A 25,613-nucleotide genomic window follows, 5' to 3' on the forward strand; every position below is an offset into this window, starting at 1 on the left:
CGTTAAGGTTGGTTCATGGAATGATAATTAGGACCTTTAGTTAATCAAAGCTAGACATTGTCATAAGATCTTTTTGTTCATTGTATGGAATATACATTTTTATAAAGTATGGAAATAAACAATCATATACTTCTCCACTAACTCTTTTATTTTAATATAAATTTTTTATGAGTTTCAAAATGTTATAGTTTTAGTTGGGTATGTTTTGCGCTTTCATTTAGTTGTTGGGGCTATATTTGACTTACTTTTTGTAACTTAACTATCCTCTATTTAATTACTTGTTCAATAGATCTCCTATTTTATAGGAAATATTGATCTAGACATCACAACGAGCCCAACACAATGAAAATCACTCAAAGTGAAGCTAAAGCAAGCAAGAACGGACCAAGAAACGTTAGAGTGGCATTTTTTAAATAATCAAAAGAAAAGCGCCACAATACCAAAGGATGGCACTTGAAGGCAATACCCATAAAAACACGAAGTGTCGCGACACCCAAGTCAAGGGCCGTAGATGTAAGCTCTCATTTTATTCTCCTTTTAATTATATTAATTTTTCCTAAGTTGTGAAAAACAAGTAGAATCCAATTGTAAATTCTTTATGGGTTGAATCATTTTGATGAGAAAATTTTAGAATCAATTTTATTTTGGTAATGATTTGGAAACTTTATTAGGTATTCAAAAAGAATGAAGATAAGGGTAAAAAGTGAGTTTAATTTGAAGGAAGGGGCATTATGGTCATTTTCTATTTATTATTACTTTTTTAAAAAGAAAGAAATCGGGAAATTCTTTCGAGCACGTAACCCCTCTTCTCGAATCTTTTCCCTTCATCGGCTCCTTCCTCTCGTTGTCATCTCTCCCTATCTCTCTGTCATTCTCTTCCGCTCACCATCCCTCTCCATCACCATTGCTAAGTTGCACATCCGCTCATTGACGTCCCGTGAACACCATCATTGCCACCGTGCCATTGTTGTCCTGCTTACCTTGTACCATATCTTAAAATGTCACGCCATCACCCAACCAACCGAAGATCAAGTTAGCCACGGTGTCCATGTTTCTTTCAAATCCACCACTTAGAGTAAGATTCTCAAGGTTCGAGGTTGTCTTTTTAGGTCATTTGGAATACCCATTAAGTTTATGCTTGATTTTAACATTACATATTATATTTTAATGCTAGATTTGAATTTTAGAATAGCTAACCGATGGTCGGTGGGTCTATGTGCACATATGAGCATGGTTGAATCAAGGTTGTTACTGTAGAAGGTACTAAATATGCATGAGCTCAGTTTGGTTCTGTTTTTCCATGTGGATATGGGTCACGTGTGGACTATTTTGGGTCATTTATTTAATATTCTACCATGGTTGGATTGAGTACAGGTTTGTAGGCATTACTTTTGATTTATAGTATTATGTGATGATAACGTTTTAATTATTATTTCATTATCGATGCATATTTACACATTTTTTAGAGCATGTTTTACGAGCTTTTACTTCTAAAAATTTTCCACTCACTGGGTTGGATTGGGTGGAGGTTGTTACTGTGTAAGGTTCTTGAAGCTCACTAAGAGCTCAATGACTATTGCTGAATATAAGAAGAAGTATAGAGAACTATCTAAGTACGCCACTAGTGTGATTGAGGATGAGGATGAAAGGTGCAAGCGATTTGAAGAAGGATTACGAGAGGATATTCGTACTCCTATAATAGCTTGTGCATAGTGGATTGATTTCTCCAAATTAGTAGAGACGACTGCTTGTCGTGCCAACCCAACGGTACCAAAAACTTAGACTTGTTGCCAGCTAATTTAGCTTTGGAGCTTAAGAGAATCATGTTGTTGCTTACGTTGGTATTTAAATCTACTTGAAGAGTCATTAATCATGGTCATTGCATAGATACTCTCTATGTATCTCTTCATCATGTAACTTCTAAGTCCTCGTTGAGTGCAAATTTTTCTGTTGCTTGTCCAAGTGTGAGCGAAACAATAGGTTTATATGAGTGATCCAGAGTTGAACACAGAGAATTGATATCAAAACTTAGATCTAGGATTCACTAGGGGTTTAGGCAATATAAAATGAATAACCTATACAGTGTGAAAGAATGTAAATTTAACTCTGTCTACTTATCTACACTAGAGAATCTGTAAAGAAAAATTAAGATGGATGCGAGATGAAATTGTGAACTAACTTGTATAAAAGAAGGGGGTGAAGGAAAGTCTGTGCATTACCAGGCGATTAAGCAATAAGAGAATCTTGATGCGATATAACTAAGTTGACCAGCTTATGACGAAGGCGAGCACCTCTTGGTGTCTTCAAACGTCACACTTGCTCACCTCTCGGGATCCAAATGACCAAGCTGTCTTAAACTAGTTATACCTAGAACGCTTCACTTACAAGACTTATAGAGCTTCTCATTTAAGGGTGACAACCTCTAGACACCTAATACCCATACTTGTTCTCCTTTGGAGACATAAATGATGGAAGTTATCTCACCAAGGTGGAGTTTGTCTCCAAGCTCCTCCTCGCGTGTTAGCCATATCCTTGCTACTTACCTTCTTTGGTAGATGGCGATATACACTGTCCATGTGAACTTTTTTCGTTTTCAAAATTATTCTATAGAGTGTAAATATTTTACTGGTCTTTTATATTTTTTTTTTAAAAAACCCATTTACTAGTAGAGTAGTAATATGAATAATAATAATTATTATTATAACGAATGAATTTGAATGTAGACTTAAACTTTGCCTAGAATACTTTTGAATGTTTTTCATTTCTTATTTTGAATGGATTTGTATGTAGTCATGCATTTTACACAAATTTAGGTTTCATTTATTTGAGGTAAAAAACACTTGGACTTCACTTGTTTGTTTGATTATAAAATTTTTTAAAAATTAATATAACATATTTAGATCATTTACATAAATATGACATTTGTTTAGTGCAAATTTCAATTTTAGTAGAAAAGGAAAGAATGAAAAATATTCTAAATTATGAAAAAAAAAAAGCAACTTGGTGACCTAACCAGGAAGTTAGGTCGGGTCGGGTTGAGTTGGTCCATGGACGTTTAACTGACAGAGTTCAATTTTTACTGATTCAAGGTCTTTGGATTAGTCCTTGATTTACTTCTAATTCGATTGATGTACGCCCTTATTAAGAACTCCATTGTCTCTTGACTTTGAGCTATTCTCTCCATTTTCTGAAACTTTTTGTTGATTGAACTCTTTTTTAAAACATTCATTCTCTCTTTTTTTAAAAAAAGAAATGAGGAGTGTAAAATGCATTTGCATATGGGTAGAATACAATGGTTATTGCCTAAGGATTAGGTGGAAGAGGAGACGACATGTCGTAATGTGAAAAGGACAAAATTAGTAATTTCTTCTCCGTTTTATCCTCCACCTCTTGCGCCCTTCCACATTTTCCGTTCTATTTTCTTCCATTTTTTCCTCTCCTTATTTGTTCCACTTTCTCAAATGACAGTCCTACCCCCTCCCGTACTCTCTCTTTTCTTTTTATCCAATTCCAAATTTTTCAAACTAAACCAAATTGATTTTACACTCTTTGAGTCTGTCATATATAATATGATAGTCTTTTTCAATTTATCTCATAATAATGTTTCAAAATTCCATGTCAAATACTCCTTTCCATGAAAATACCTCTTCCAAAATTATATAAAAAATATCTGTTTTTTTTTTTTTAAATAACTTTATAGTATTTATGATTTTGAAAGTAATTTTAAATTTTTATAATTAATTAATATATTGTATCTACATATTTGCAGTTTCTTTACTTTTCAATTTTTTATAATATGAATTTTCGTCCTCTTGTATGAAATTATATTATTAGAATAATTTCAAGTTAACTAAGAACCATTCAAATCTTGGTTCTATCAGTCAATTTCATAGTTGATGTTAGATAATGATTTAACTCACTAGAACATAATTTGACATTTGGCTAGGGTTGACCTGGACAATCATGTGCTTTGAGTTGAGCCATGTAAGGGAACATGTTATTTGCTGTTTATTTGATTGAATTGGACATTGTTCAAGTCAATCCTCTCTTGTAGAAGTATTTTCGTTTTAAGATGGTATTCTTCACCTATATCTTATTATTTTTTAGACTCTGTCACTTCTATCATTAATGTTTGATATTATTAGTATATCTTTGATCTAAAATCAACCATAATTTAAAAGAATATTTGGGATGATTTGCAAAAGTAGCTTGTTAATCAAGCTAAGTATAAGTATAATAGTTATAAATAATAATAATAATAATAATAATAATAATAATAATAATAATAAAAGTATAATAATAAATAATAAAATAAAATTGGGGAAGATAGCACAAATATTTGAAATATGGAGAAATTGAAAAAAATATTAAAGGAAATAATGGATGAAAAGGGAGAGGTTGAAAGCATGATGATGATGATGATGATGATGATGATGATGATGATGATGATGATGATGATGAAATGCTGTGTGTGTTGAAGGCAACAGAAAGTATGGGGGATTGGAGCAATTGTGCATCATCACACAAATTGGAGCAACAGAAAGTATTGAATTGCAAGAATTAAGAATGGAGAATAGAATTCTTACGAAATAAAAATACAATAATCAAAATATTACAATTCTATCTAATTTGAAAGATATGAGAAAGATATTATGTACAAATATATATTGAGAAATTATATTATATGTAAAATATGAAAAGGAAATGAAAATAAAATTATTTTCTAAGAACATAAATAATGTATCAAGTTTATAATATTTGACTGCGTTTGAGACCTCACCCATTTTTATATATAATTTTTTGCAATTCGCATGAAAAATATTAAAATATTCTAAAAAAAATATCTAATGTCTATTAAAGATCATCTACATGTATTCTGTTAAAATGTTCCATCATAACTTGCTATATAGCAATTTATTTTTCTTTTTTAAAAAATATTTTAGATGTGTGGTGAAAAAAAAAAACATAAAAATAGACGATGCTTGAAATACACTTTTTAAGTATTATCCTTATAGTAACATGCAACACATGTAGGACTATTAAACCCCCTCCCCAAAAGATCACTAACTATAACGAAAGAGAAAGAAAAGTCTATTCGCGAATGACCACTTTAGAGTTTAAAAAGAAAATCAACCAAATGAATAGAAGTAATGAAAAAAAAATAAAATTTTATTAAAATTACTAAAATTATATTTTATACTTCATTAGTGATGTTTTAATGTAAGTTACAAAATTCAAATATCAACATATCGTATATTATTGATATAGGTTTAGATACGATTAAAAGTTGGTTTCACTTTTTTAATTTGAGAGCAACGAAGAGAACTAAATTAAATTAATCGGTTTTATAAATAAATAACCCATACCATTGACTTTCATGTGTTATTTTGACTATTCTTTGTTTTGTTCTAAATATTCTGGATTGAGCAATTTTGCTATTTTCATACCAGAATTGGGTCTATATAATTTCTTTATTTTATAGATTAAAATTAGACATCTTTTGTTAACACTTTTCTCGATACCAAACCTACGATGTCTATAATAATTATTAGTCCTTTTTCTAAATAACAAATATAAATGCACCATAATATATAATTAATATTGAATATAATTAATATTAATTGTTAGGATTTATTTTCTAATATAAATACACACATTCGATTTGGTTTAGTTTAGCAATTAAAAAAAAAAAAGAATTTGTCTTCCAATCCAGTCTATCAATGTAATCGTCAATTTAGGTAATCTTCGATTGAAGGGGAGGTGATGAAGATGACAGGTGACTGAAGCGGCGTGACCAACCGCAGGCCAACGCAGTTAGCGAAGATTGTTTACGATCAGGAATTCTTACTGCGACCAACAGAATCAACGAGATAGAATGCTTGAGCAATTGATGGCGGGGAAGCCGAAAGTAAGTCCCTGGATGCATCCTATCCCGGAGAATCAGCAGTAGTTGCATGGTCAGATCAATCCAGGTCATTCAGACAAAGTCGGGTGACGTCGTCTTCCTTAAAGAAGAGATTACCAAAAGAGGCTTGAAGACATTGTCAGACATATCTTTTCAGCTTTTCTTTAATTTGCATATCAAACAGTACATATCCGTTTCCATTGGTTTGGTTTATTGTTGCAATAAAAAATATTTGAAATCGACGATTAAAACATTGATGAAAAAAATCAATTATTTTAATTTAAAGAAAATATTAATAAAATACTTACATAGGAATAGTTGATTTCAACCAATAATTAACAAATCATAAAATGATAAATCGAAGGAAATAGAAGATTTGTAATTATAATAAACCATATAGTTCGACAATAATGATGGATCAAATTACAAATTTAGAAGTATAGTTGTTACAAACACCATAGTTTATGTCATTTTACCTCAATTATTTTTATTTTTTTCGACTCAACATACTACACGGAAAGCTTTAAAAGGGCCAAGAATTTACCATCATTCAAACTCCTTATCCTGAGTGCTTTATTATTATTTTTTATTTTTCCTTTTGAGTTGTTTATCTTCAAAATCTATATATATTATTTTAATTTATTTGTTTTATTTTGAAGAACCCTAAACTTCAAATTATTTTGACATAATGAGAAGGAATTAAGGCACACATTGCGTAAGGGTTCAACATTTTTTTTCCTCCAAAACGAAAAAAGAAAGAAAGAAAACATGTGAGGCCATATTGGTCATTTCATTTGCCCACATTCAGTGATTAAAGCCATAAATAAAGAAAACTCCTTTTCAATCAATCCTCAATTTTCGAAGTTTTTTTTTTTTTTTTTTTTTTTTTTTTTTTTTTTTTTTTAAATTTTAAAAAAGCATAAGAGAAACATCCTTTTAGACCTAAATTTTCCAACAAAGGAATTAGTTATATTTCTCCCCCCCTCTGTAGTCTATATAAACCCCTCAAAACCCATCCAATTTCCCCACCACAACACACCCACATTCTCAACTCTTTCGTCTCACTTTATTATGGCTCTTCACAAAACCTTATTCATTCTTTTCCTCTTCCTCACTTTGGCCTCGGCTTCCACCTTTAACGTAGTCGATTTCGGTGCAAAACCCAACATCGGAACCGACTCATCGCAGGCGTTCGAGGAAGCTTGGGCTAGTGCATGTCGTGCAACGACAGCCGTGTCCATTTATGTTCCAAAAGGGAGATTCTATGTGAAAAGTATAGCATTTGAAGGGCCTTGCAATAATAATGATATCACTATACGAATTGATGGGACGCTTTTGGCTCCATCAAACTATGCTGTGATTGCAAATTCAGGAAATTGGATCACTTTTAAACGTGTTGATGGTGTTAACGTGTTTGGTGGCGTTCTTGATGCCCAAGGATTTGGATTATGGGCTTGCAAGAATTCCAAAAGCTCTTGCCCCTCCGGAGCCACGGTAAATTAAATTTGTCCAAATATTATTTAGTCTCCAATTTTAACTATGTACTTTTAATTTATACACATATGACATATTACAATTTTTTATATAAAAATTTAGTTTATTTAAAAAAATGAAAAAGACTTTGAGCAGCGATTAGTGGACTAAAATTGAACCATATATATTTTAGCCCATGTTTTTTTTACGTAAGTTACCATTTTTATTTATTTCCTTCCACGGAGATTTTCTTTCTAATTATAAAACATTGTCAAATATTATTTTTTCCTCCTCTGGTGCAGTCGTTGGAATTTTCCAATTCAAAGAATATAATGGTTAGTGGCTTAACGTCACTAAATAGTCAAATGTTCCACATAGTAATCAATGGTTGTCAAAATGTGAAAGCACAAGGACTGAAGATATCAGCTGCTGGTAATAGCCCAAACACCGACGGCATTCACGTAGCATTATCCTCAACGGTTACTATCCTCAACTCTATAATTGGCACGGGCGACGATTGCATTTCAATAGGTCCTGGCACGTCGAACTTGTGGATTGAGAATGTTGCTTGTGGACCTGGACATGGAATCAGGTACTCAATTGAAAAAAATTAATAAAAGTTTAACCTTGACAATTAAAGCTAAGATATAACTTTTATTTGGTTATCAGCATTGGGAGTTTAGGAAGAGAAGTGCAAGAAGATGGTGTTGAGAATGTAACAGTTAAATCTGCTACATTCACAAACACACAAAATGGGGTCAGAATTAAAACATGGGGAAAGCCGAGCAATGGATTTGCAAGAAGCGTTATCTTTCAAGACATTGTAATGGTCAATGTGGAAAATCCTATCATTATTGATCAAAATTATTGCCCCGACAACAAAGGTTGTCCTGGACAGGTCAGTATGGATTTCCGTTTTAAAAAAGTTTTTTTTTTTCAATGCATGTTTATGCAAGCAATTTAGTTATCTAATCACAACTTTTTTTTTTCTATAGAATATTTCTTATCTTATTTATTCTTTTTGTATAATTAGGATTCTGGAGTTAAAATCAGCGATGTGACATATCGAAACATACACGGAACATCAGCGACGCAAGTTGCGATGAAATTCGATTGTAGCTCGAAATTTCCATGCAATGACATAACTTTGGAGGATGTGGAGTTGAGTTATAAGAATGAAGCAGCTGAAGCTTCATGTAGTCATGCTGAAGGAAGTGCTGCTGGTTTAGTTCAGCCATCAAGTTGTTTGTAGACAGGTCTTAGAACTATGTAATATATAATTTTATAATTATATTATAAGGTCCTCTAGGGTTAGCTAGGGATATGTTACCTGTCTTAGCATAGATAAGAATTGAAGTTCCAAGGTTGAGGTTATGGTACTAGCAAGTAGCAACCCACTATGGGGCGTGTTCGTTTCCAGAGTCAACATCGAGTTTTCTAGATTTTTGTTTAATTAGTTTAGCACCTTTGATCAACATTAATTAATCTACTAGTGTCGACCATTTTATTGCTATTTTAAAGGTGAATGATTTTTATTACACTTACCTATCTATTACTCGTTATTTTAGTGGATTGAAATAAAACTTGTTGTATGGTGTCCAATTTTAATCTCTATCAAACCCCAACGATCTATACATAGCACACAGATCCATGACAATAAGTATATTGGAATTCACGTTGAAATTGTTAAAATCATTTTTGCTATTTAAATATTTATATATAATTTTAGACTTTTAAAATCAATATAATTATAATACTATCGAAATTAATTTGAATGATTAAAAAAATATTTTATAATGATTTTGAAATCGTAGAGAAAACAATTTCAACCATTCTAAAACCACTTATAAACATGTCCAAATTAAACAGGGACAACAAATTTGTCAAAAAAAAAGTGTTTTCTAAAAACCATTTTTTAATATTACAATTAATATAGAGATAGAGTATAAAACTATTTTCTAATGGAAAAAATGTTATGTCAAATGATTGAATCTCACTTTTAATTTGTTCTATCATTTAATATTGGATATATTGATCACATATAATCGAGTGTATATAGATTAAGGAGGTTAATTAATTCATTAAGCATCGTAATAATCAAGCTTTGACTCTTTTAAACGAAAACATATTCTCAATCTCAATTGTATTTCTTTTTTAGATTACAAAATTTTAGAAGTATTTTAGTTATTGAATAATTGAAAAACATTTTTAGTTTGCAAGTCAAACTTTGTATACAAAATAAATTCAATAGATTTAGTTAGAAGCAAGGTAAACCAATGGAACTTGTGTGTGTTCCTTTTTATTCAAACTAAAATGGATTAGAAAACAAGAGAAAGATTGTGCATACAATATGCATATAACATGGGCAAGATTTCAGTATATTTTAATGTAGCCCATTTTTAGGGGATGCCATTGGAAATTCCTCTTAGTTATACCAATCGTGTATGCCAATATTTTCCGATAATGTCAGCTTCGATTTTATCGGTATTGTTGCCAACCATAAATTAAACAAAACTTTTAGAAAAAAAGCAAATCAAACTAATAGAAAAAATCCAAACTAATACTCAATAAGAAAAAGAAAATAGTGAATTGAATTTAGGGTTTTTTTATAAAAAAATTTAACAAACCGATAACATATTTACGAGGGGTCTATTCAATAACATAACAAAGTGGAAAATTATTTACACTCTATAGAACAATTTCAGAAACGAAAAATCCATAGACCCACCATGTGAAATACCAAAAATACCCTAATAAATGTGCGATTAATTGTCCGCTGCGCCCGATTAATGTTAATAAACGATTATTAGACGCCATCATGTAGAATAATATACAATTGATACACGATCTTGTAAATTACCAAATATATATAAACGATAAAAAATAAACGCTAAACGATAACAAACGATAACGTTATTTTGATATTCATATATATTGCACCTACCCTTGTGTACAAGTTTCATTAATGTCTAATTTGATGGTCTCGTTAAAAATATAGGTTCACTGGCTAATTGAGTGCAGACACCGAAACAACAAGGGTAAATGATGAGGAATTTAAGACATACTGATATAGCTGTGCCGTTTATATAGAAATCAATCGGCATCTCCACCGACCAGCTGCAAATGTAGCAACAGTTAGTTAACCTCTATAAGAAGATAAATACGGCAGAATGTTGGTCAAAAAGTATATTCAATCAAAACAAGAAAAAGTGTAATGATCTATTCAGAATCTGTTCAAAGAAAAATTCAGCACTTGCATAAACAATGAATGATTAATGCAGAATACTATGTATGGTTAAATAACAAATTTAGTCGGTAAACTTTAAATCTGTAAGAAATCTAATAGACACAAAATTGAAAATCTAACGTTCAGGACTAACTTGAGCCTTTTATTTTAATATTTAGAAATCTTAGCACGTATGGTCCAACCAATAAACTATTTCCATGGACATAAAATTCAAATTTATATTTAAGAATTTTGTTTAGTGCTAAGAATGAAATCTTGTTTTCTACTTCTTAAAAATAATAGTAATAATAATAATGAAAAGCGTAAGATTCTCTCTTAGGAAAATATCAATTTTGAGCTTGTGTTCAAATATCCAAGGTAATTCTAAAACAATGAACTTAACTTATGGCCGATAGTAAAAAAAAGGACCAAAAACATAAGAAGGTAAAACGAATCAAAGAAAAAAACATAGAGTCCTTGCTCATCATCTTGCTCAATTACGTAAGGGACTTGTAGTTCTGCAAGAACTTGAAAATGCTCCAAATGCTCCTTGTTTAAAAAAGAAACCCTTGGATTAGAAATAACAATCCCAATTGTTTTACTTTATCCATACAAACAGCCTTAAGATTGCTTATTCATTAACCAACTACTACTTACAAATACTTGTGGTTCTTAAAACTTAAAATTCTCCTTCGCATTTCATCAAATAGCTTATGTTCATCTTTCACTTTAGCCACAATTTTTACCACCAACCTAATAAAAAAGAAACAATAAGAACCCAGAAGAGAAAATCCATCAAATTTCCCATTAAATATTTGTACGGTAGAACAAACACAAATATCGGAAAAAGGAAACAAAAAACGCACTTGTGATTGCGATTGAAAGGCACTTCCAGATGTGTTTTGTCGATTTCTTCCTACAGCTACCCATTAAAAATTTTCAATTCCTTAAAGAAACAAAAACTCCATCTAACAATTATACAGGAACAAAATAACTCACAAAAAGAGAGCTTCTCCCAACTGAAAAGGATGAGAAAAGGAATGGATTCTCATTTAGTTGTTTTTGTACCTCTGCATTATGTGGATTCACATGGATATTTTCTAGATTTTGCATCAAACGGATGAGGGAGGAGAAGCATCGAACAACTTGAGACGACGAACGAAGATGAATAGGGAAGAGGAAGAGACAGCAGTGGCTAGAGGTTGATTTCGACGGCGAACGTGTATCACAGCGGATGCGAGGGTTTTTGCGAGCGTTTGGTGAGCTCCTTCAAATGACACCAAGAGCATTTTCAAGAGAGAGAGAAAGTCGAGATCTACGGCGGCTGGAGCGTTTGCGAGAGAGAGGGAAAGTTGTGCTTTCACGAATTGGAGAGCGTTTGCCAGAGAGAGACTGCGTCAGCCAAAGCATTTGAAGGGTTTTTGCGAGTGTGTTTGCGAGAGGAAGGGAAAGTGTTGCCGACGAAAGGGAATAATTATTTTTTTAAGAAAAATATTTTAATGACACAAAAATTACGTTGTTAATTAACGACGTAAAATTTGTGTCAAAAAAAATTAAATAACGACGCAAAAAATGTGTTATTAAAAATTCTGCATTTTATATTTTTAATGATACATTTTACTCCACCCCATCCTTTTTTTATTTTTAATGACACAATGTCTTGATTAGTAGTGTCATTAAAATCCATTTTTCTAGTAGTAGATATAAATGATCGTGTAAATTATCTTTAACGATATTACATATGTGTGTCTGATCATGTATGAAAATATAAACGATAAAAAACGATCATCATACACGATACTGTATATTACCATATATAAACGATAAGGTAAAAAACAATAAAAGATGACAAAAAAGTTTAGATATAGACGATCATGTAAAGTAGCTTCAACTATCGTATATACAAGTATAAACGATCATTTAGAAAAACTCTAATAACTCGTAATTATAAAAATATCATAAAAATGAAAGGGGCTATAAAAAGGTGAAGGAACTTGCTCAGACTTTTTCATTCATCATCTTCCTCGTCAATCGTTTATATCCTAGTAACTACTTCAACAGAACTGTCGCGATCGATGATTTGATTTGTATATAAAGAGGTTTGAATCTATATTCATTTCGATATATCTCCATCATCTATATATATCTGTCACTATCTATCTCGTATACAAAAAGGTCTAAATCTATATATATTTCGATCTATCTATATCTATCACGATCTATCCCGCATACGAAGACGTCTGTTTCTATACTAATTGTATATATTTTATTGTTTGTATTTCATTGAATAATTTATATTAATTTTCTTTTTTACAAAAAGATGGTGAGCAAGAAGCAACAAGCATGTAGAAAATCAATAAAGTGTAAAGTAAAGACAAAAGAAAGAAAAAGAAATAAAGGTAACAGACTAGAAAAAGAAATAAAGGTAACAAACTAGAATGTGAATATCTGTCTGTATAACATTGTATATTTGGGTATATTTTTCTGTATAGCGCTCTGTATTTGTAAATTTGTTAAAACTTAACCTTGTTTGAAACATACTGTTTATTATGTCTTTCAACAGGTGAAACACTATCCAAATGACATTATTATGGAAGATGAACAAAAAAACCTTAAAATTACTGTATACTACAATTTAGAAAACATTGAATCAGATCAAGTCCAAAATAGACCAAAGAATTCTTTCTCTAGTTTTGACAAACAGTCCTTTTGGTCAGTTCTTTAACATTAAAATAGCCAAAATATCCACACAATTCATGAATTTTCTATTAAGAAAATAATGCCATACAAAAAACACTAATATCCTTGCTTTCAACTTCAATGGACATATAGTAGAATTTGGGCTGAAAGAATTTTGTTTTGTGACTGGACTAAAAGGTCAGAAATTTTTTGAGTTAAATCTAGAAGAAAGAAAAGAAAATGGTTTGAAAAATGCCCTTTTCCGTCATGATGACTTTATAACAAGAAGAGATATAGAAAGAACTTTCAAAGCGTTATGCAACGTGGAAGACTCATTGTGACTGGACTAAAAGGTCAGAAATTTTTTATGCCATTTTTCTTTTCTGAGTTTCTTTTAGAAAAGGGTTTTATGCCTAATAGCTTGAAGAAAAAAACCAATCATATATATATTTTCGCATTTTTGTATCATTTTTGTGAATAAATTAGTTTTTTGCTCAGTTTTTTTTGTTTTGTAATTTGCTTTATCTACTTGAGGAGAAATTGTTAAAAGAAAGAGAAGGATATGGGCAAGCAAGGGCCTTTTTATCACTTTGGAGTTACAATTGCTAGTTTTTCAAACTATAATCGACAACATATTGAGTCTAAGTTTCAATTCCATCATCTTCCCATTTCTTTTGAGGTTTTTACTGAACCCAAATATAAAGTTTGAACTGTGTTATGTTTGTATTAATTCCCCAATGACATCAAAGAAAACTATCTTTTAGTGAAGCCCACACTGTATTCCCTTATAATGCTGGCATGTTTTGGTTTTGAATTAGTGTCTCAATGAGAATTAGTTTTGTACTTGAATTTCTTGTCGATTGTCTCCATTATATTTGGCGTCTCCCATGGAAGTATCTCTGTCAGTGCTACAATTTTTACATTGGAACAAGCATTTTCAAATAAAGTATATGTGTGTATATTAATACATAATTATATAACAAATAACTACTTTCGAAGATGGTTGAAATATCTACAATAGAACCTAATATAGAAAGATATGAGGATGAAATATAGGAGAAGAGAAAAATCAATTGAAGAACATGAAGATGAAACCGTTTCTGCACATGGTAACTTTAATTTGAGGATTTAATTAAACTGCATTAGATGACCGAGAGTTCTGTGAGTGCTCAATTTTATTTTGCTTTCTGCTTATATTGGTTTGAAGTTTTGTTTTGCATTGTTTTCTATAATTTTTTTTAATAAATGTGGACGTTTTTATTCCATTCCAAAAGCTGCCTTATTATTTTCACTTGTTTCTGCAATCCAGCGAGAGTTTTATTTTGAAGGAGGTGCAATGGTTTTGGCTGATGGAGGTGTTGTTTGCATTTATGAGTTTGACAAAATGAGATCAAAGGATAGGTAACCTAAAAGGATTTAGTCAGCTGTTGATTAGTGAAATTACTCATATCGGTTTATTTAGCCTTCTTTAAATTTCAACTTCGAGAGTTTTTTTTACAAGATTACACTCTACACATGGATTTGAATTCTGTATGTTTCTTTTGTAATGTTTGTACTTGGAGAAAGAAGATGAACAAATAAAAAAAAATTAAAGTAAAATAAAACATCAAAAGATGAATAAATAATTTTTTTTTTTTTTTTTTTTTTTAACTTTAACCTTCTTTGTTGATATTTGCAGACTACCATGGACCTCCGAAGGTTAACTGTAGGGAAAAATCCCATGAGCCCATCTAAGTGGAAGGAAGAGCACGTAAGACTTATCTTTTTCACACGAGGCTACTATCTCCTCATTTCTTTGTTCTTTCATTTTTAAGTTTTTTTTTTGTTCTTCCTATTAGCTTTCATCAAGTAGGAGAATTTAAGAATGAGAAGTTAGAAGTTAACCTCTTTTAGACTCTATCAAAATCTCTTACATTTTAACTTAATAAGATTGGCTTTTTTTATGATTCTTTTGTGTTGCTTCTTTCTTTCTACTCTTGTTTGTGGTATTATTTTCTTATAATGCCTCCATGATCTTTTTTTCCTTTTTAAGGAACTTGCACTAAATATCTGACTATTTTGGATGTTTGAAGTATCTTGTAGTGTGTTTTTTAAACCCGAGCTGTTCAATGCATTGGTAAAGTAATGAACTTGTATTATGTTATTGATCATAAGTTCACATTTCTTTTCTTGCTTTAGTCTAGTATGGGTTTGATTTCTTTTTGAAACTATTGATGCACTTAGATAGGAAGTGAATTTTTGTTTTCAGAATCCTTGCTCTATTGCATTATTCTATAGTATCTAGGTTTATGTTTGCGTAGGTCAACATAGAATTCGTGGAAATTTTAGCATTCAGGTGTGAACTTACACTTAATCAATAACATTTAAATGGTTGGTAGAATTTGGATATCATATAAAGCCATAAATTCTTCAACTAGCCTCTTAAGATTGCATGTTTAATGTCTTCAAAGACAGAAGACATTCAATTCTTTTCTTCTTTCTCCTAAGGTTTGTTGCCATTTTTTAAATGATGTTGTTCTTTGATCATTCTCTTGAGTTTTTAAGAATGTTATCCATTATTGCAGACTGGGTTGATTAAATGTCATTTTGTTTGTGATCCGAGTTGCACCTCTTCTGGCTAGATCTAATTTGCTCATTACCAGGGATATAGAGTGGGCAACTAAACTCCTAGCATCATCTTAAGAACGCAAAGAATGCTTGTGTAATTTGATAGATCCTTTTGTTGAATTGTGTTTCCAGCCTTTTAACTTTCCGTTTTTTTTAGCAAAAATCATGTTGATGATCAAACACACTTTTCTCATTTAATGGTATCTTGGCAACCCCTCCCCCTTCTTCTTTGTTGTTGGGTTATAATTGGTTTATTTATACATTCTATCTATATATTGGACACCAACTTCACATTGTGAAGAAAGCCTTGAATTTCACCTTTATTATATATGAATGAGCTTACACCCCACTCCTCTCTATATGATAAATTTTCAGTAAAAGGATTTGAATGTTTAGGGATGATAGAAAATGAGATGAAATCTTCTCTAAATAATCTTCTACTTCTTGTTTCAGTTTTTTGGTATTGTAACTTGGTTGTATTTGTTGTTTAACTTGGTTAATTAGTGATATAGATCTATTGTTTGTTTGGTTCTAAGTTTCTTCTCCTGAATTCAACTTGCTTTGTTTTCTATTCGTAATTTGGAATCCAATTACTTGCTTATGGTTTGGAATTTTGCTTTGTTATGCCTCTGTGTGAAAACATTACTTGAATTACTACCTGAGACTGATGCTTGAGTTGTTACAGTAAAGGAGTGTGTTATCATGAACTAGGTGGAATATCGAGTTGAAATGTATGTCATCTACCTTCTTTTACCGATATAGAGATGGATAGGTAGTGGATTAGTAGGATTTAGACTTTCTTGTTTGAGATACACGATCATTGTTTATGATTTTCTTTACTAGTGCTTATACTTATTCTTATTCTTATTATTTAGATTTTTAGACTCTATGTTGAAAATTACACTATATCTACATATGGAAATTAATTGGTTTTGTTTTATTTTCTTTTGTGTCCATAGCCTCTTAGAATGATTTTAAAGACATGCTTGAATAGTTTTGAGAAATTATTTTCCTCCATTGAATTTTGAGTTATTGAGTCAAATAACGTCTTTTCTATTTATTTAATGGTTCAAGTCAACACAAAATGTTGAATTACATTACAAAGTTATGTGAGAAAGTAAATAATTTTTAAAAATAAATGACATATCCAAATGATCATTCATTAGCAAACGTATGTGCATACGTGAACCACATATAACAATTACATCTTTGTTTCATTTATCGTGGTATTGTTGGTTTATCCCAAACTTCCATTTTGTAGTTTTACAGTTTGTTGTGGTGGACGTTGTTTATTCTTGACTTCCAATGATTTATATTTTGTGGTGTGGTGATATTTTTTTATCTATCACTAAAAGACTAAACCATGTGACGAATTTGAGAAATTTGAGATGTAGATTTTTTTTTCAACATTCTAGTATGACTTAATTGATAGAATGTTTTCACTTAATTTATGAAATCATGATTTCAAATAATGGAAGAATAAGGGATAAAGTAAGACATTATTTCAAATATTTATTAAGATCTAAAATATGGTCACGGTTTTCTAAAAGGATACAGTGGAGTGCTAAGGCCTCCATAGGAATGACTCCCTAATTTAATTATAGTTTTTGTTTTTCATTAGATCTTTTTCTTTATTTTTGTATCCAATCACAATGTACAAAGTCATTATCTTATTTTCTTTTTTTAAAATCATTCAACTTCTAGGATGTCCTTCAGATGTGCAAAATGCTATATGCTTTTTCATATTATATAATTACTAACACAATTTTCGTCTATATTGGTTAAAATCATAAGCTTCCAAGATCTGATTCAAAATGATATATTTTGAACCCTTACAAGCTTGTGGGCCAGTGGGAACAAAATAAAAATTGGATTCATTGGTAACATGGGGTTGATTTTATTAATCAAACAATAAACAGAAATAAATAGTGCAAAAGTAAAATGCAAGGAATTAAAACGAGTGAGGGTAGGCAGTGTTGGAAGATTCGTTCAAAGAAAATAGACTCAAGGATAAGAATTAACGAGGTTGATTATTATCATTAGCAGAGGATAATTCACAAGTTTAGTAAGTTGTAATTGATATTTTTTGTCGTTCTTGTATAGAGAGCATGTGTACAATTGGTATAGTTGTGTATTTCGTGATTGCTTTGTATGTTGTTTGATGGTCATTTAAATGTGGGCTAACTTACTCGTACATATTTGTATGCTCACCCCATTAGATTTTTTATGTGTTGAAATGAGCAATGCTACATTAGTGATGCTAAAACAGGGACTTGGAGAAAAGATTGATTATTTTTTATTGTTGTGAAGATTTTGAGTTGAATCTACAAGTATTGTTGCTTATACTTCCCGTCTTGAATAATTTATCTACGTTAAAATAGTTCAACTCGCTTTTTGCGTACTATTGTTGTTTTTAATTGATTAATTTTCTATTAGATTCCCCGTTAGATTGATCCTAATAAAGCTATCAAAAATTCAAGTAACTTTGTGAAAGTGATATAGTAACGGTTCAAGCAAACAAGCGTACTTAATCGAGCTTTTAGATTTACTAAATTTGATAAAAAATTCATTAGTTCCTCAAACTAACGAAGGCTCAAAATTAGAATTTATCGAAATAATTAAATGAAGCGTAGTATAATTTAGACATTTAAAAGTATATAAAACATGAGAAGGTAATGATAAGATACATAAGTGACATAGACCTCATATATTATTTTAAAGCTTATTTTGGTCAAAATGAATATAGTGAGGAATTGATTCTAACACCTTACATCTTTCCAATTCTAGATATGAAATTACATTCAATGCCCAATACTGATATTGTTGAACCTAAAGTGAATTACATTTGCTATACTAAGCAATTAGAAGGTTGAACTAGACCCAAGGTAGTTCCTGTTGCATATTCACACGATGCTTGGGCAATTTGATCCTTGAATATCAACTTTACATCTTTCAATCTTATTTCGTTGCATGGCCTTGCAGGGCTACACTCAAAGTTTATACCTACTTCAGTAGCTGACGTTCCATGGATGTCTTCATATCTTACATTACTAATCTTTACTCCAGAAGCCTAATATATTCATATTATATGTATATATATTACTGTTACAACAGTTTGAAATAATAACGATGGAAAAGAAAGAAAGAAAATGAAATCTCCAAAAAAACTTTGAAGCAAATTATAGTAAACAACTAATTTTGAAGTTATGTAGTAAAAGTAATTACTATTACATGAGGTGGAATTGTTTTTAATATCTTGAAATAATCTTGAATGGAAACTTTGAAGCATAAAATAAAGTTGAGTTACAATTCAGTTTTTGAAAACTTTTATAACGTATAATAAAGTCCATAAACATCTAAATTTAAAGACGAGTAGTTAATTACATTTATAATTTTGTACAATTATATATTATATTTCTTAACACGTGATTTTTTTTTAAAAATTAACACCATACATTCATACATATATATAATATATATAAGTAATACTTGGATCCGATATGTTTATGCACTATCATGTATGTTACCTCTAACATAAACAAAATATTTAAATAAGAAAAATAAAAAATTTTCACCAAAAAATTATGATTTAAGAATTTGATAAAGAATTAAAGAATGCATTAAATTTCTTTTGATATATGGTTTGAACATTTATGATCGGAATGAATGAGGAAATGGTTACCTGACCGGGGCAGCCTTGGTTATGTGGGCAGTAATTTTGATCAATGATGAGAGGGTTGTTGACATTGTCAAAAACAATGTGTTGAAAAAGAATGTTCTTTGCAAACCCATTGCTGGGCCTTCCCCAAGATTTAATCCTCACTCCATTCATTGTTCCGTTGAAATGAGCTGTTTTTAATGTCACATTTTCCACTCCAGCCTCTTCCCACCATTTCCCCAAACTCCCAATGCTACAACACAAATTTCACATTCCCACTCACTTTGTCATTGTAAGTGCAAAGATAACATTAACACCCGTAAAATGTTATTTACAATTTAATTAAAATTTGTAAGAATACCTCTTAAAAATCAAGTATAAAGGATTATTATGAGAGACACTCATTTGATTTTTTTTTTTTTTTTTTTTTGTCATTTATCCCTATAGCTTACCTGATTCCATGTCCAGGTCCACATGCAAGTCTTTCCATCCATAAATGGGAAGTCCCAGGGCCAATTGAGATGCAGTCGTCCCCCGGTGCGAATGTTTGAATTGAGAATGGTAACATTTGATGATCTCTCCACATGAATGCCATCAGTGTTGGGGCTATTGCTGGCAGCTAAGACTTTCACTCCTTGAATCTTCACGTCTTGACAGTCATACACAACAATGTGATACATTTGGCTGTTAACTGAAGATAATCCATTGATCAATATATTCTGTGAATCTGAAACTTCCAACGTCTGGAAATTAGAAAACAAACAAAACAACATTGATTATTATTAATGATAGATAAAACCCTAAAAAGGAATATTCAAATTTTATTTAAATTTGCATACTGTTGCGCCAAGAGAGCAAGTGTTGATCCCTGAGTTTTTGCAAGCCCACAAGGTAGTTCCTTGGCCATCAAGAATGCCACCATAAATGGAAAGTGCATTTATACGTGAGAAAGAAATCCAGGTTCTTGATTTGGCCAGAACCTTAAAATTCGAAGAAGCCACAAGTGTGCCGTTGATGAGAAAGGTGATAGAATTATAGTTACAAGGTCCAATAAAGTTACCACTTTGAACGTAGAATCTTCCTTTGGGCACATAAACGGTAGACGCAACTGTAGAGGAGCATGCACGAGCCCATGCAGACTGCAACGCATGAGAGGCATCGGTCTTACCATCCGGCTTGGCTCCAAGATTGACGATATCAAACGTCAATCCACCAGCAGCAGCAGTCAAGGCGTGCTTCTTTAACAGAAGAGCAAGGAAAATTATAACAACAACCATCATTTCAAATCTTAAAAATCTACAAAGGGATAGTCTTTTGCCAAAGTATGGGAAAAATAAAAAGGGCTGTGAAGGCATATTTATAAACTCATAATAAGACAAAATACTTGCATGTTGGCCAATTTACAACTATTTTCTCGGTCCCAACTTAGTTTATAAATATGCCTTCATAAAAAATTTGTAGGAAAACATAAAAAATAAATCTTTAGGTGCAGCCCAACTAATATACATAGAAGGATCATAGAAGGATAAAGGTAATGAGTAATATTTTTAATGTTAATAATCAAGTCCATTACAAAATTTTAAAATAAAGCAAATTCTATCAATGAGGTAGTTTACCGGTCAGTAGACTACTGCCAGTGATATAGTATGTCGATGATTGACTATGAAAGTTTGGATATCTCAATTTTGCTATTATTTTGCAAAGGATGTAGCCTAGCCTAGGCTATAAATACCTTTGTGTAGTCCACGAGTTATCTAATTAGTAACTGTTATTTTAAGAACTTTTTACATTTTACAAAAAAAAAAAGTTAGATTATTAATTTATTACCATGTGATAAACGAATGGGATATAGGCACAAATAGGTAGAGCCATGACTACACCGAATTATTGTGCTATATTTGTCAATAATTTTGGTTTGCTTGCGTTTCTTAAATAAATGTGTGCATTTTCCTTTAAACTAACCAGGCAACAAAAATAACATTTAAAAATATATAAAGGAATAGTTTGCTGCATGACAAACTATTATAGGATAATTTGGAGGATGCAAAACATATGAGAATTTATTTAATACTACAGAGTAAGGGAGAATTTTCCATACTACCTAATTTTCATCGTACACTACAAATATGATAGCAGTAACATTTAAGAATAATGTGTGGTTCATAAAAGAAATTGACATGACGTGTTAGGTTATAAATGTGCGTTCGATCACCAAGTGTATATATCTTGAATAATAGTGGTGTAAGTGTTTTTTTCATGAAATTAGTTAGGAAGTTGAGTTTAAAAGTGGTTAGACATTGACCAAAATATGGCTCACTTAAGATAGAAGAGGTAAATATGAAGTGACGTTGGGAAATGTAATTGATATATGAGGAGGAGGAGGAGTGTTGGACAATGATGGGAAGTATAATTGTCCAAGGAAATGAATTACCAAATAGAAAAACTCCTTTTTAGGAATGAAACATAATTTCACGTCTCTCCCACCTAATTAACCCTCTTTTGGGCTATCACATCTCTTCTTTTGTTGTGTATTATTCATTAGATTTCTAGTTACATTGATGATTACTTTTTTGTCGTTAAGGTTGGTTCATGGAATGATAATTAGGACCTTTAGTTAATCAAAGCTAGACATTGTCATAAGATCTTTTTGTTCATTGTATGGAATATACATTTTTATAAAGTATGGAAATAAACAATCATATACTTCTCCACTAACTCTTTTATTTTAATATAAATTTTTTATGAGTTTCAAAATGTTATAGTTTTAGTTGGGTATGTTTTGCGCTTTCATTTAGTTGTTGGGGCTATATTTGACTTACTTTTTGTAACTTAACTATCCTCTATTTAATTACTTGTTCAATAGATCTCCTATTTTATAGGAAATATTGATCTAGACATCACAACGAGCCAACACAATGAAAATCACTCAAAGTGAAGCTAAAGCAAGCAAGAACGGACCAAGAAACGTTAGAGTGGCATTTTTTAAATAATCAAAAGAAAAGCGCCACAATACCAAAGGATGGCACTTGAAGGCAATACCCATAAAAACACGAAGTGTCGCGACACCCAAGTCAAGGGCCGTAGATGTAAGCTCTCATTTTATTCTCCTTTTAATTATATTAATTTTTCCTAAGTTGTGAAAAACAAGTAGAATCCAATTGTAAATTCTTTATGGGTTGAATCATTTTGATGAGAAAATTTTAGAATCAATTTTATTTTGGTAATGATTTGGAAACTTTATTAGGTATTCAAAAAGAATGAAGATAAGGGTAAAAAGTGAGTTTAATTTGAAGGAAGGGGCATTATGGTCATTTTCTATTTATTATTACTTTTTTAAAAAGAAAGAAATCGGGAAATTCTTTCGAGCACGTAACCCCTCTTCTCGAATCTTTTCCCTTCATCGGCTCCTTCCTCTCGTTGTCATCTCTCCCTATCTCTCTGTCATTCTCTTCCGCTCACCATCCCTCTCCATCACCATTGCTAAGTTGCACATCCGCTCATTGACGTCCCGTGAACACCATCATTGCCACCGTGCCATTGTTGTCCTGCTTACCTTGTACCATATCTTAAAATGTCACGCCATCACCCAACCAACCGAAGATCAAGTTAGCCACGGTGTCCATGTTTCTTTCAAATCCACCACTTAGAGTAAGATTCTCAAGGTTCGAGGTTGTCTTTTTAGGTCATTTGGAATACCCATTAAGTTTATGCTTGATTTTAACATTACATATTATATTTTAATGCTAGATTTGAATTTTAGAATAGCTAACCGATGGTCGGTGGGTCTATGTGCACATATGAGCATGGTTGAATCAAGGTTGTTACTGTAGAAGGTACTAAATATGCATGAGCTCAGTTTGGTTCTGTTTTTTCCATGTGGATATGGGTCACGTGTGGACTATTTTGGGGTCATTTATTTAATATTCTACCATGGTTGGATTGAGTACAGGTTTGTAGGCATTACTTTTGATTTATAGTATTATGTGATGATAACGTTTTAATTATTATTTCATTATCGATGCATATTTACACATTTTTTAGAGCATGTTTTACGAGCTTTTACTTCTAAAAATTTTCCACTCACTGGGTTGGATTGGGTGGAGGTTGTTACTGTGTAAGGTTCTTGAAGCTCACTAAGAGCTCAATGACTATTGCTGAATATAAGAAGAAGTATAGAGAACTATCTAAGTACGCCACTAGTGTGATTGAGGATGAGGATGAAAGGTGCAAGCGATTTGAAGAAGGATTACGAGAGGATATTCGTACTCCTATAATAGCTTGTGCATAGTGGATTGATTTCTCCAAATTAGTAGAGACGACTGCTTGTCGTGCCAACCCAACGGTACCAAAAACTTAGACTTGTTGCCAGCTAATTTAGCTTTGGAGCTTAAGAGAATCATGTTGTTGCTTACGTTGGTATTTAAATCTACTTGAAGAGTCATTAATCATGGTCATTGCATAGATACTCTCTATGTATCTCTTCATCATGTAACTTCTAAGTCCTCGTTGAGTGCAAATTTTTCTGTTGCTTGTCCAAGTGTGAGCGAAACAATAGGTTTATATGAGTGATCCAGAGTTGAACACAGAGAATTGATATCAAAACTTAGATCTAGGATTCACTAGGGGTTTAGGCAATATAAAATGAATAACCTATACAGTGTGAAAGAATGTAAATTTAACTCTGTCTACTTATCTACACTAGAGAATCTGTAAAGAAAAATTAAGATGGATGCGAGATGAAATTGTGAACTAACTTGTATAAAAGAAGGGGGTGAAGGAAAGTCTGTGCATTACCAGGCGATTAAGCAATAAGAGAATCTTGATGCGATATAACTAAGTTGACCAGCTTATGACGAAGGCGAGCACCTCTTGGTGTCTTCAAACGTCACACTTGCTCACCTCTCGGGATCCAAATGACCAAGCTGTCTTAAACTAGTTATACCTAGAACGCTTCACTTACAAGACTTATAGAGCTTCTCATTTAAGGGTGACAACCTCTAGACACCTAATACCCATACTTGTTCTCCTTTGGAGACATAAATGATGGAAGTTATCTCACCAAGGTGGAGTTTGTCTCCAAGCTCCTCCTCGCGTGTTAGCCATATCCTTGCTACTTACCTTCTTTGGTAGATGGCGATATACACTGTCCATGTGAACTTTTTTCGTTTTCAAAATTATTCTATAGAGTGTAAATATTTTACTGGTCTTTTATATTTTTTTTTTAAAAAACCCATTTACTAGTAGAGTAGTAATATGAATAATAATAATTATTATTATAACGAATGAATTTGAATGTAGACTTAAACTTTGCCTAGAATACTTTTGAATGTTTTTCATTTCTTATTTTGAATGGATTTGTATGTAGTCATGCATTTTACACAAATTTAGGTTTCATTTATTTGAGGTAAAAAACACTTGGACTTCACTTGTTTGTTTGATTATAAAATTTTTTAAAAATTAATATAACATATTTAGATCATTTACATAAATATGACATTTGTTTAGTGCAAATTTCAATTTTAGTAGAAAAGGAAAGAATGAAAAATATTCTAAATTATGAAAAAAAAAAAGCAACTTGGTGACCTAACCAGGAAGTTAGGTCGGGTCGGGTTGAGTTGGTCCATGGACGTTTAACTGACAGAGTTCAATTTTTACTGATTCAAGGTCTTTGGATTAGTCCTTGATTTACTTCTAATTCGATTGATGTACGCCCTTATTAAGAACTCCATTGTCTCTTGACTTTGAGCTATTCTCTCCATTTTCTGAAACTTTTTGTTGATTGAACTCTTTTTTAAAACATTCATTCTCTCTTTTTTTAAAAAAAGAAATGAGGAGTGTAAAATGCATTTGCATATGGGTAGAATACAATGGTTATTGCCTAAGGATTAGGTGGAAGAGGAGACGACATGTCGTAATGTGAAAAGGACAAAATTAGTAATTTCTTCTCCGTTTTATCCTCCACCTCTTGCGCCCTTCCACATTTTCCGTTCTATTTTCTTCCATTTTTTCCTCTCCTTATTTGTTCCACTTTCTCAAATGACAGTCCTACCCCCCTCCCGTACCTC

The 25,613-nt window shown here is 31.6% G+C and overlaps 2 protein-coding genes, 2 long non-coding RNA genes and 1 pseudogene across 12 annotated transcripts; 3 read left to right on the top strand and 2 right to left on the bottom strand.

The window, feature by feature from the left end:
* The first annotated feature begins 317 nt into the window (after positions 1–317).
* On the top strand, positions 318–2,570 carry LOC127146104 (uncharacterized). The gene is made up of 3 exons (XR_007817739.1): positions 318–513; positions 672–1,089; positions 1,175–2,570. It is a non-coding gene; the product is annotated as an uncharacterized LOC127146104 (long non-coding RNA).
* A 4,365-nt stretch (positions 2,571–6,935) lies between these two features.
* Positions 6,936–8,922, top strand: LOC103492067 (polygalacturonase-like). The gene is made up of 4 exons (XM_051080752.1): positions 6,936–7,399; positions 7,681–7,970; positions 8,048–8,276; positions 8,412–8,922. The coding sequence occupies exons 1-4, from the start codon at positions 6,977–6,979 to the stop codon at positions 8,628–8,630; spliced, it is 1,161 nt and encodes a 386-aa protein (XP_050936709.1). The 5' UTR covers positions 6,936–6,976; the 3' UTR covers positions 8,631–8,922.
* Positions 8,923–10,199: 1,277 nt separating this feature from the next.
* On the bottom strand, positions 10,200–12,056 carry LOC127146102 (uncharacterized). 9 transcript variants are annotated; one of them, XR_007817736.1, is made up of 5 exons: positions 11,673–12,056; positions 11,471–11,526; positions 11,262–11,357; positions 11,106–11,150; positions 10,200–10,495 (listed from the first exon to the last, which is right to left on the bottom strand). XR_007817736.1 is itself a non-coding variant. In XM_051080748.1 (5 exons), the coding sequence occupies exons 1-5, from the start codon at positions 11,715–11,717 to the stop codon at positions 10,348–10,350; spliced, it is 387 nt and encodes a 128-aa protein (XP_050936705.1). In that variant the 5' UTR covers positions 11,718–12,056; the 3' UTR covers positions 10,200–10,347. The 9 variants fall into 9 exon arrangements, 5 of the variants coding, with proteins under 5 accessions (XP_050936705.1, XP_050936704.1, XP_050936703.1 ...); XR_007817735.1 differs by having other exon boundaries at positions 11,106–11,153; XM_051080748.1 differs by having other exon boundaries at positions 11,106–11,153; positions 11,471–11,520.
* A 6,526-nt stretch (positions 12,057–18,582) lies between these two features.
* On the bottom strand, positions 18,583–20,896 carry LOC127146103 (polygalacturonase-like; annotated as a pseudogene).
* A 1,565-nt stretch (positions 20,897–22,461) lies between these two features.
* LOC107991104 (uncharacterized) lies at positions 22,462–23,410 on the top strand. Its single transcript, XR_007817738.1, has 3 exons — positions 22,462–22,634; positions 22,793–23,210; positions 23,296–23,410. It is a non-coding gene; the product is annotated as an uncharacterized LOC107991104 (long non-coding RNA).
* The last annotated feature ends 2,203 nt before the right edge of the window (positions 23,411–25,613 follow it).

The sequence above is a fragment of the Cucumis melo genome, unplaced genomic scaffold (assembly GCF_025177605.1).
Source record: "Cucumis melo cultivar AY unplaced genomic scaffold, USDA_Cmelo_AY_1.0 utg000483l, whole genome shotgun sequence".
In the NCBI taxonomy this organism is placed as follows: Eukaryota; Viridiplantae; Streptophyta; class Magnoliopsida; order Cucurbitales; family Cucurbitaceae; genus Cucumis; species Cucumis melo.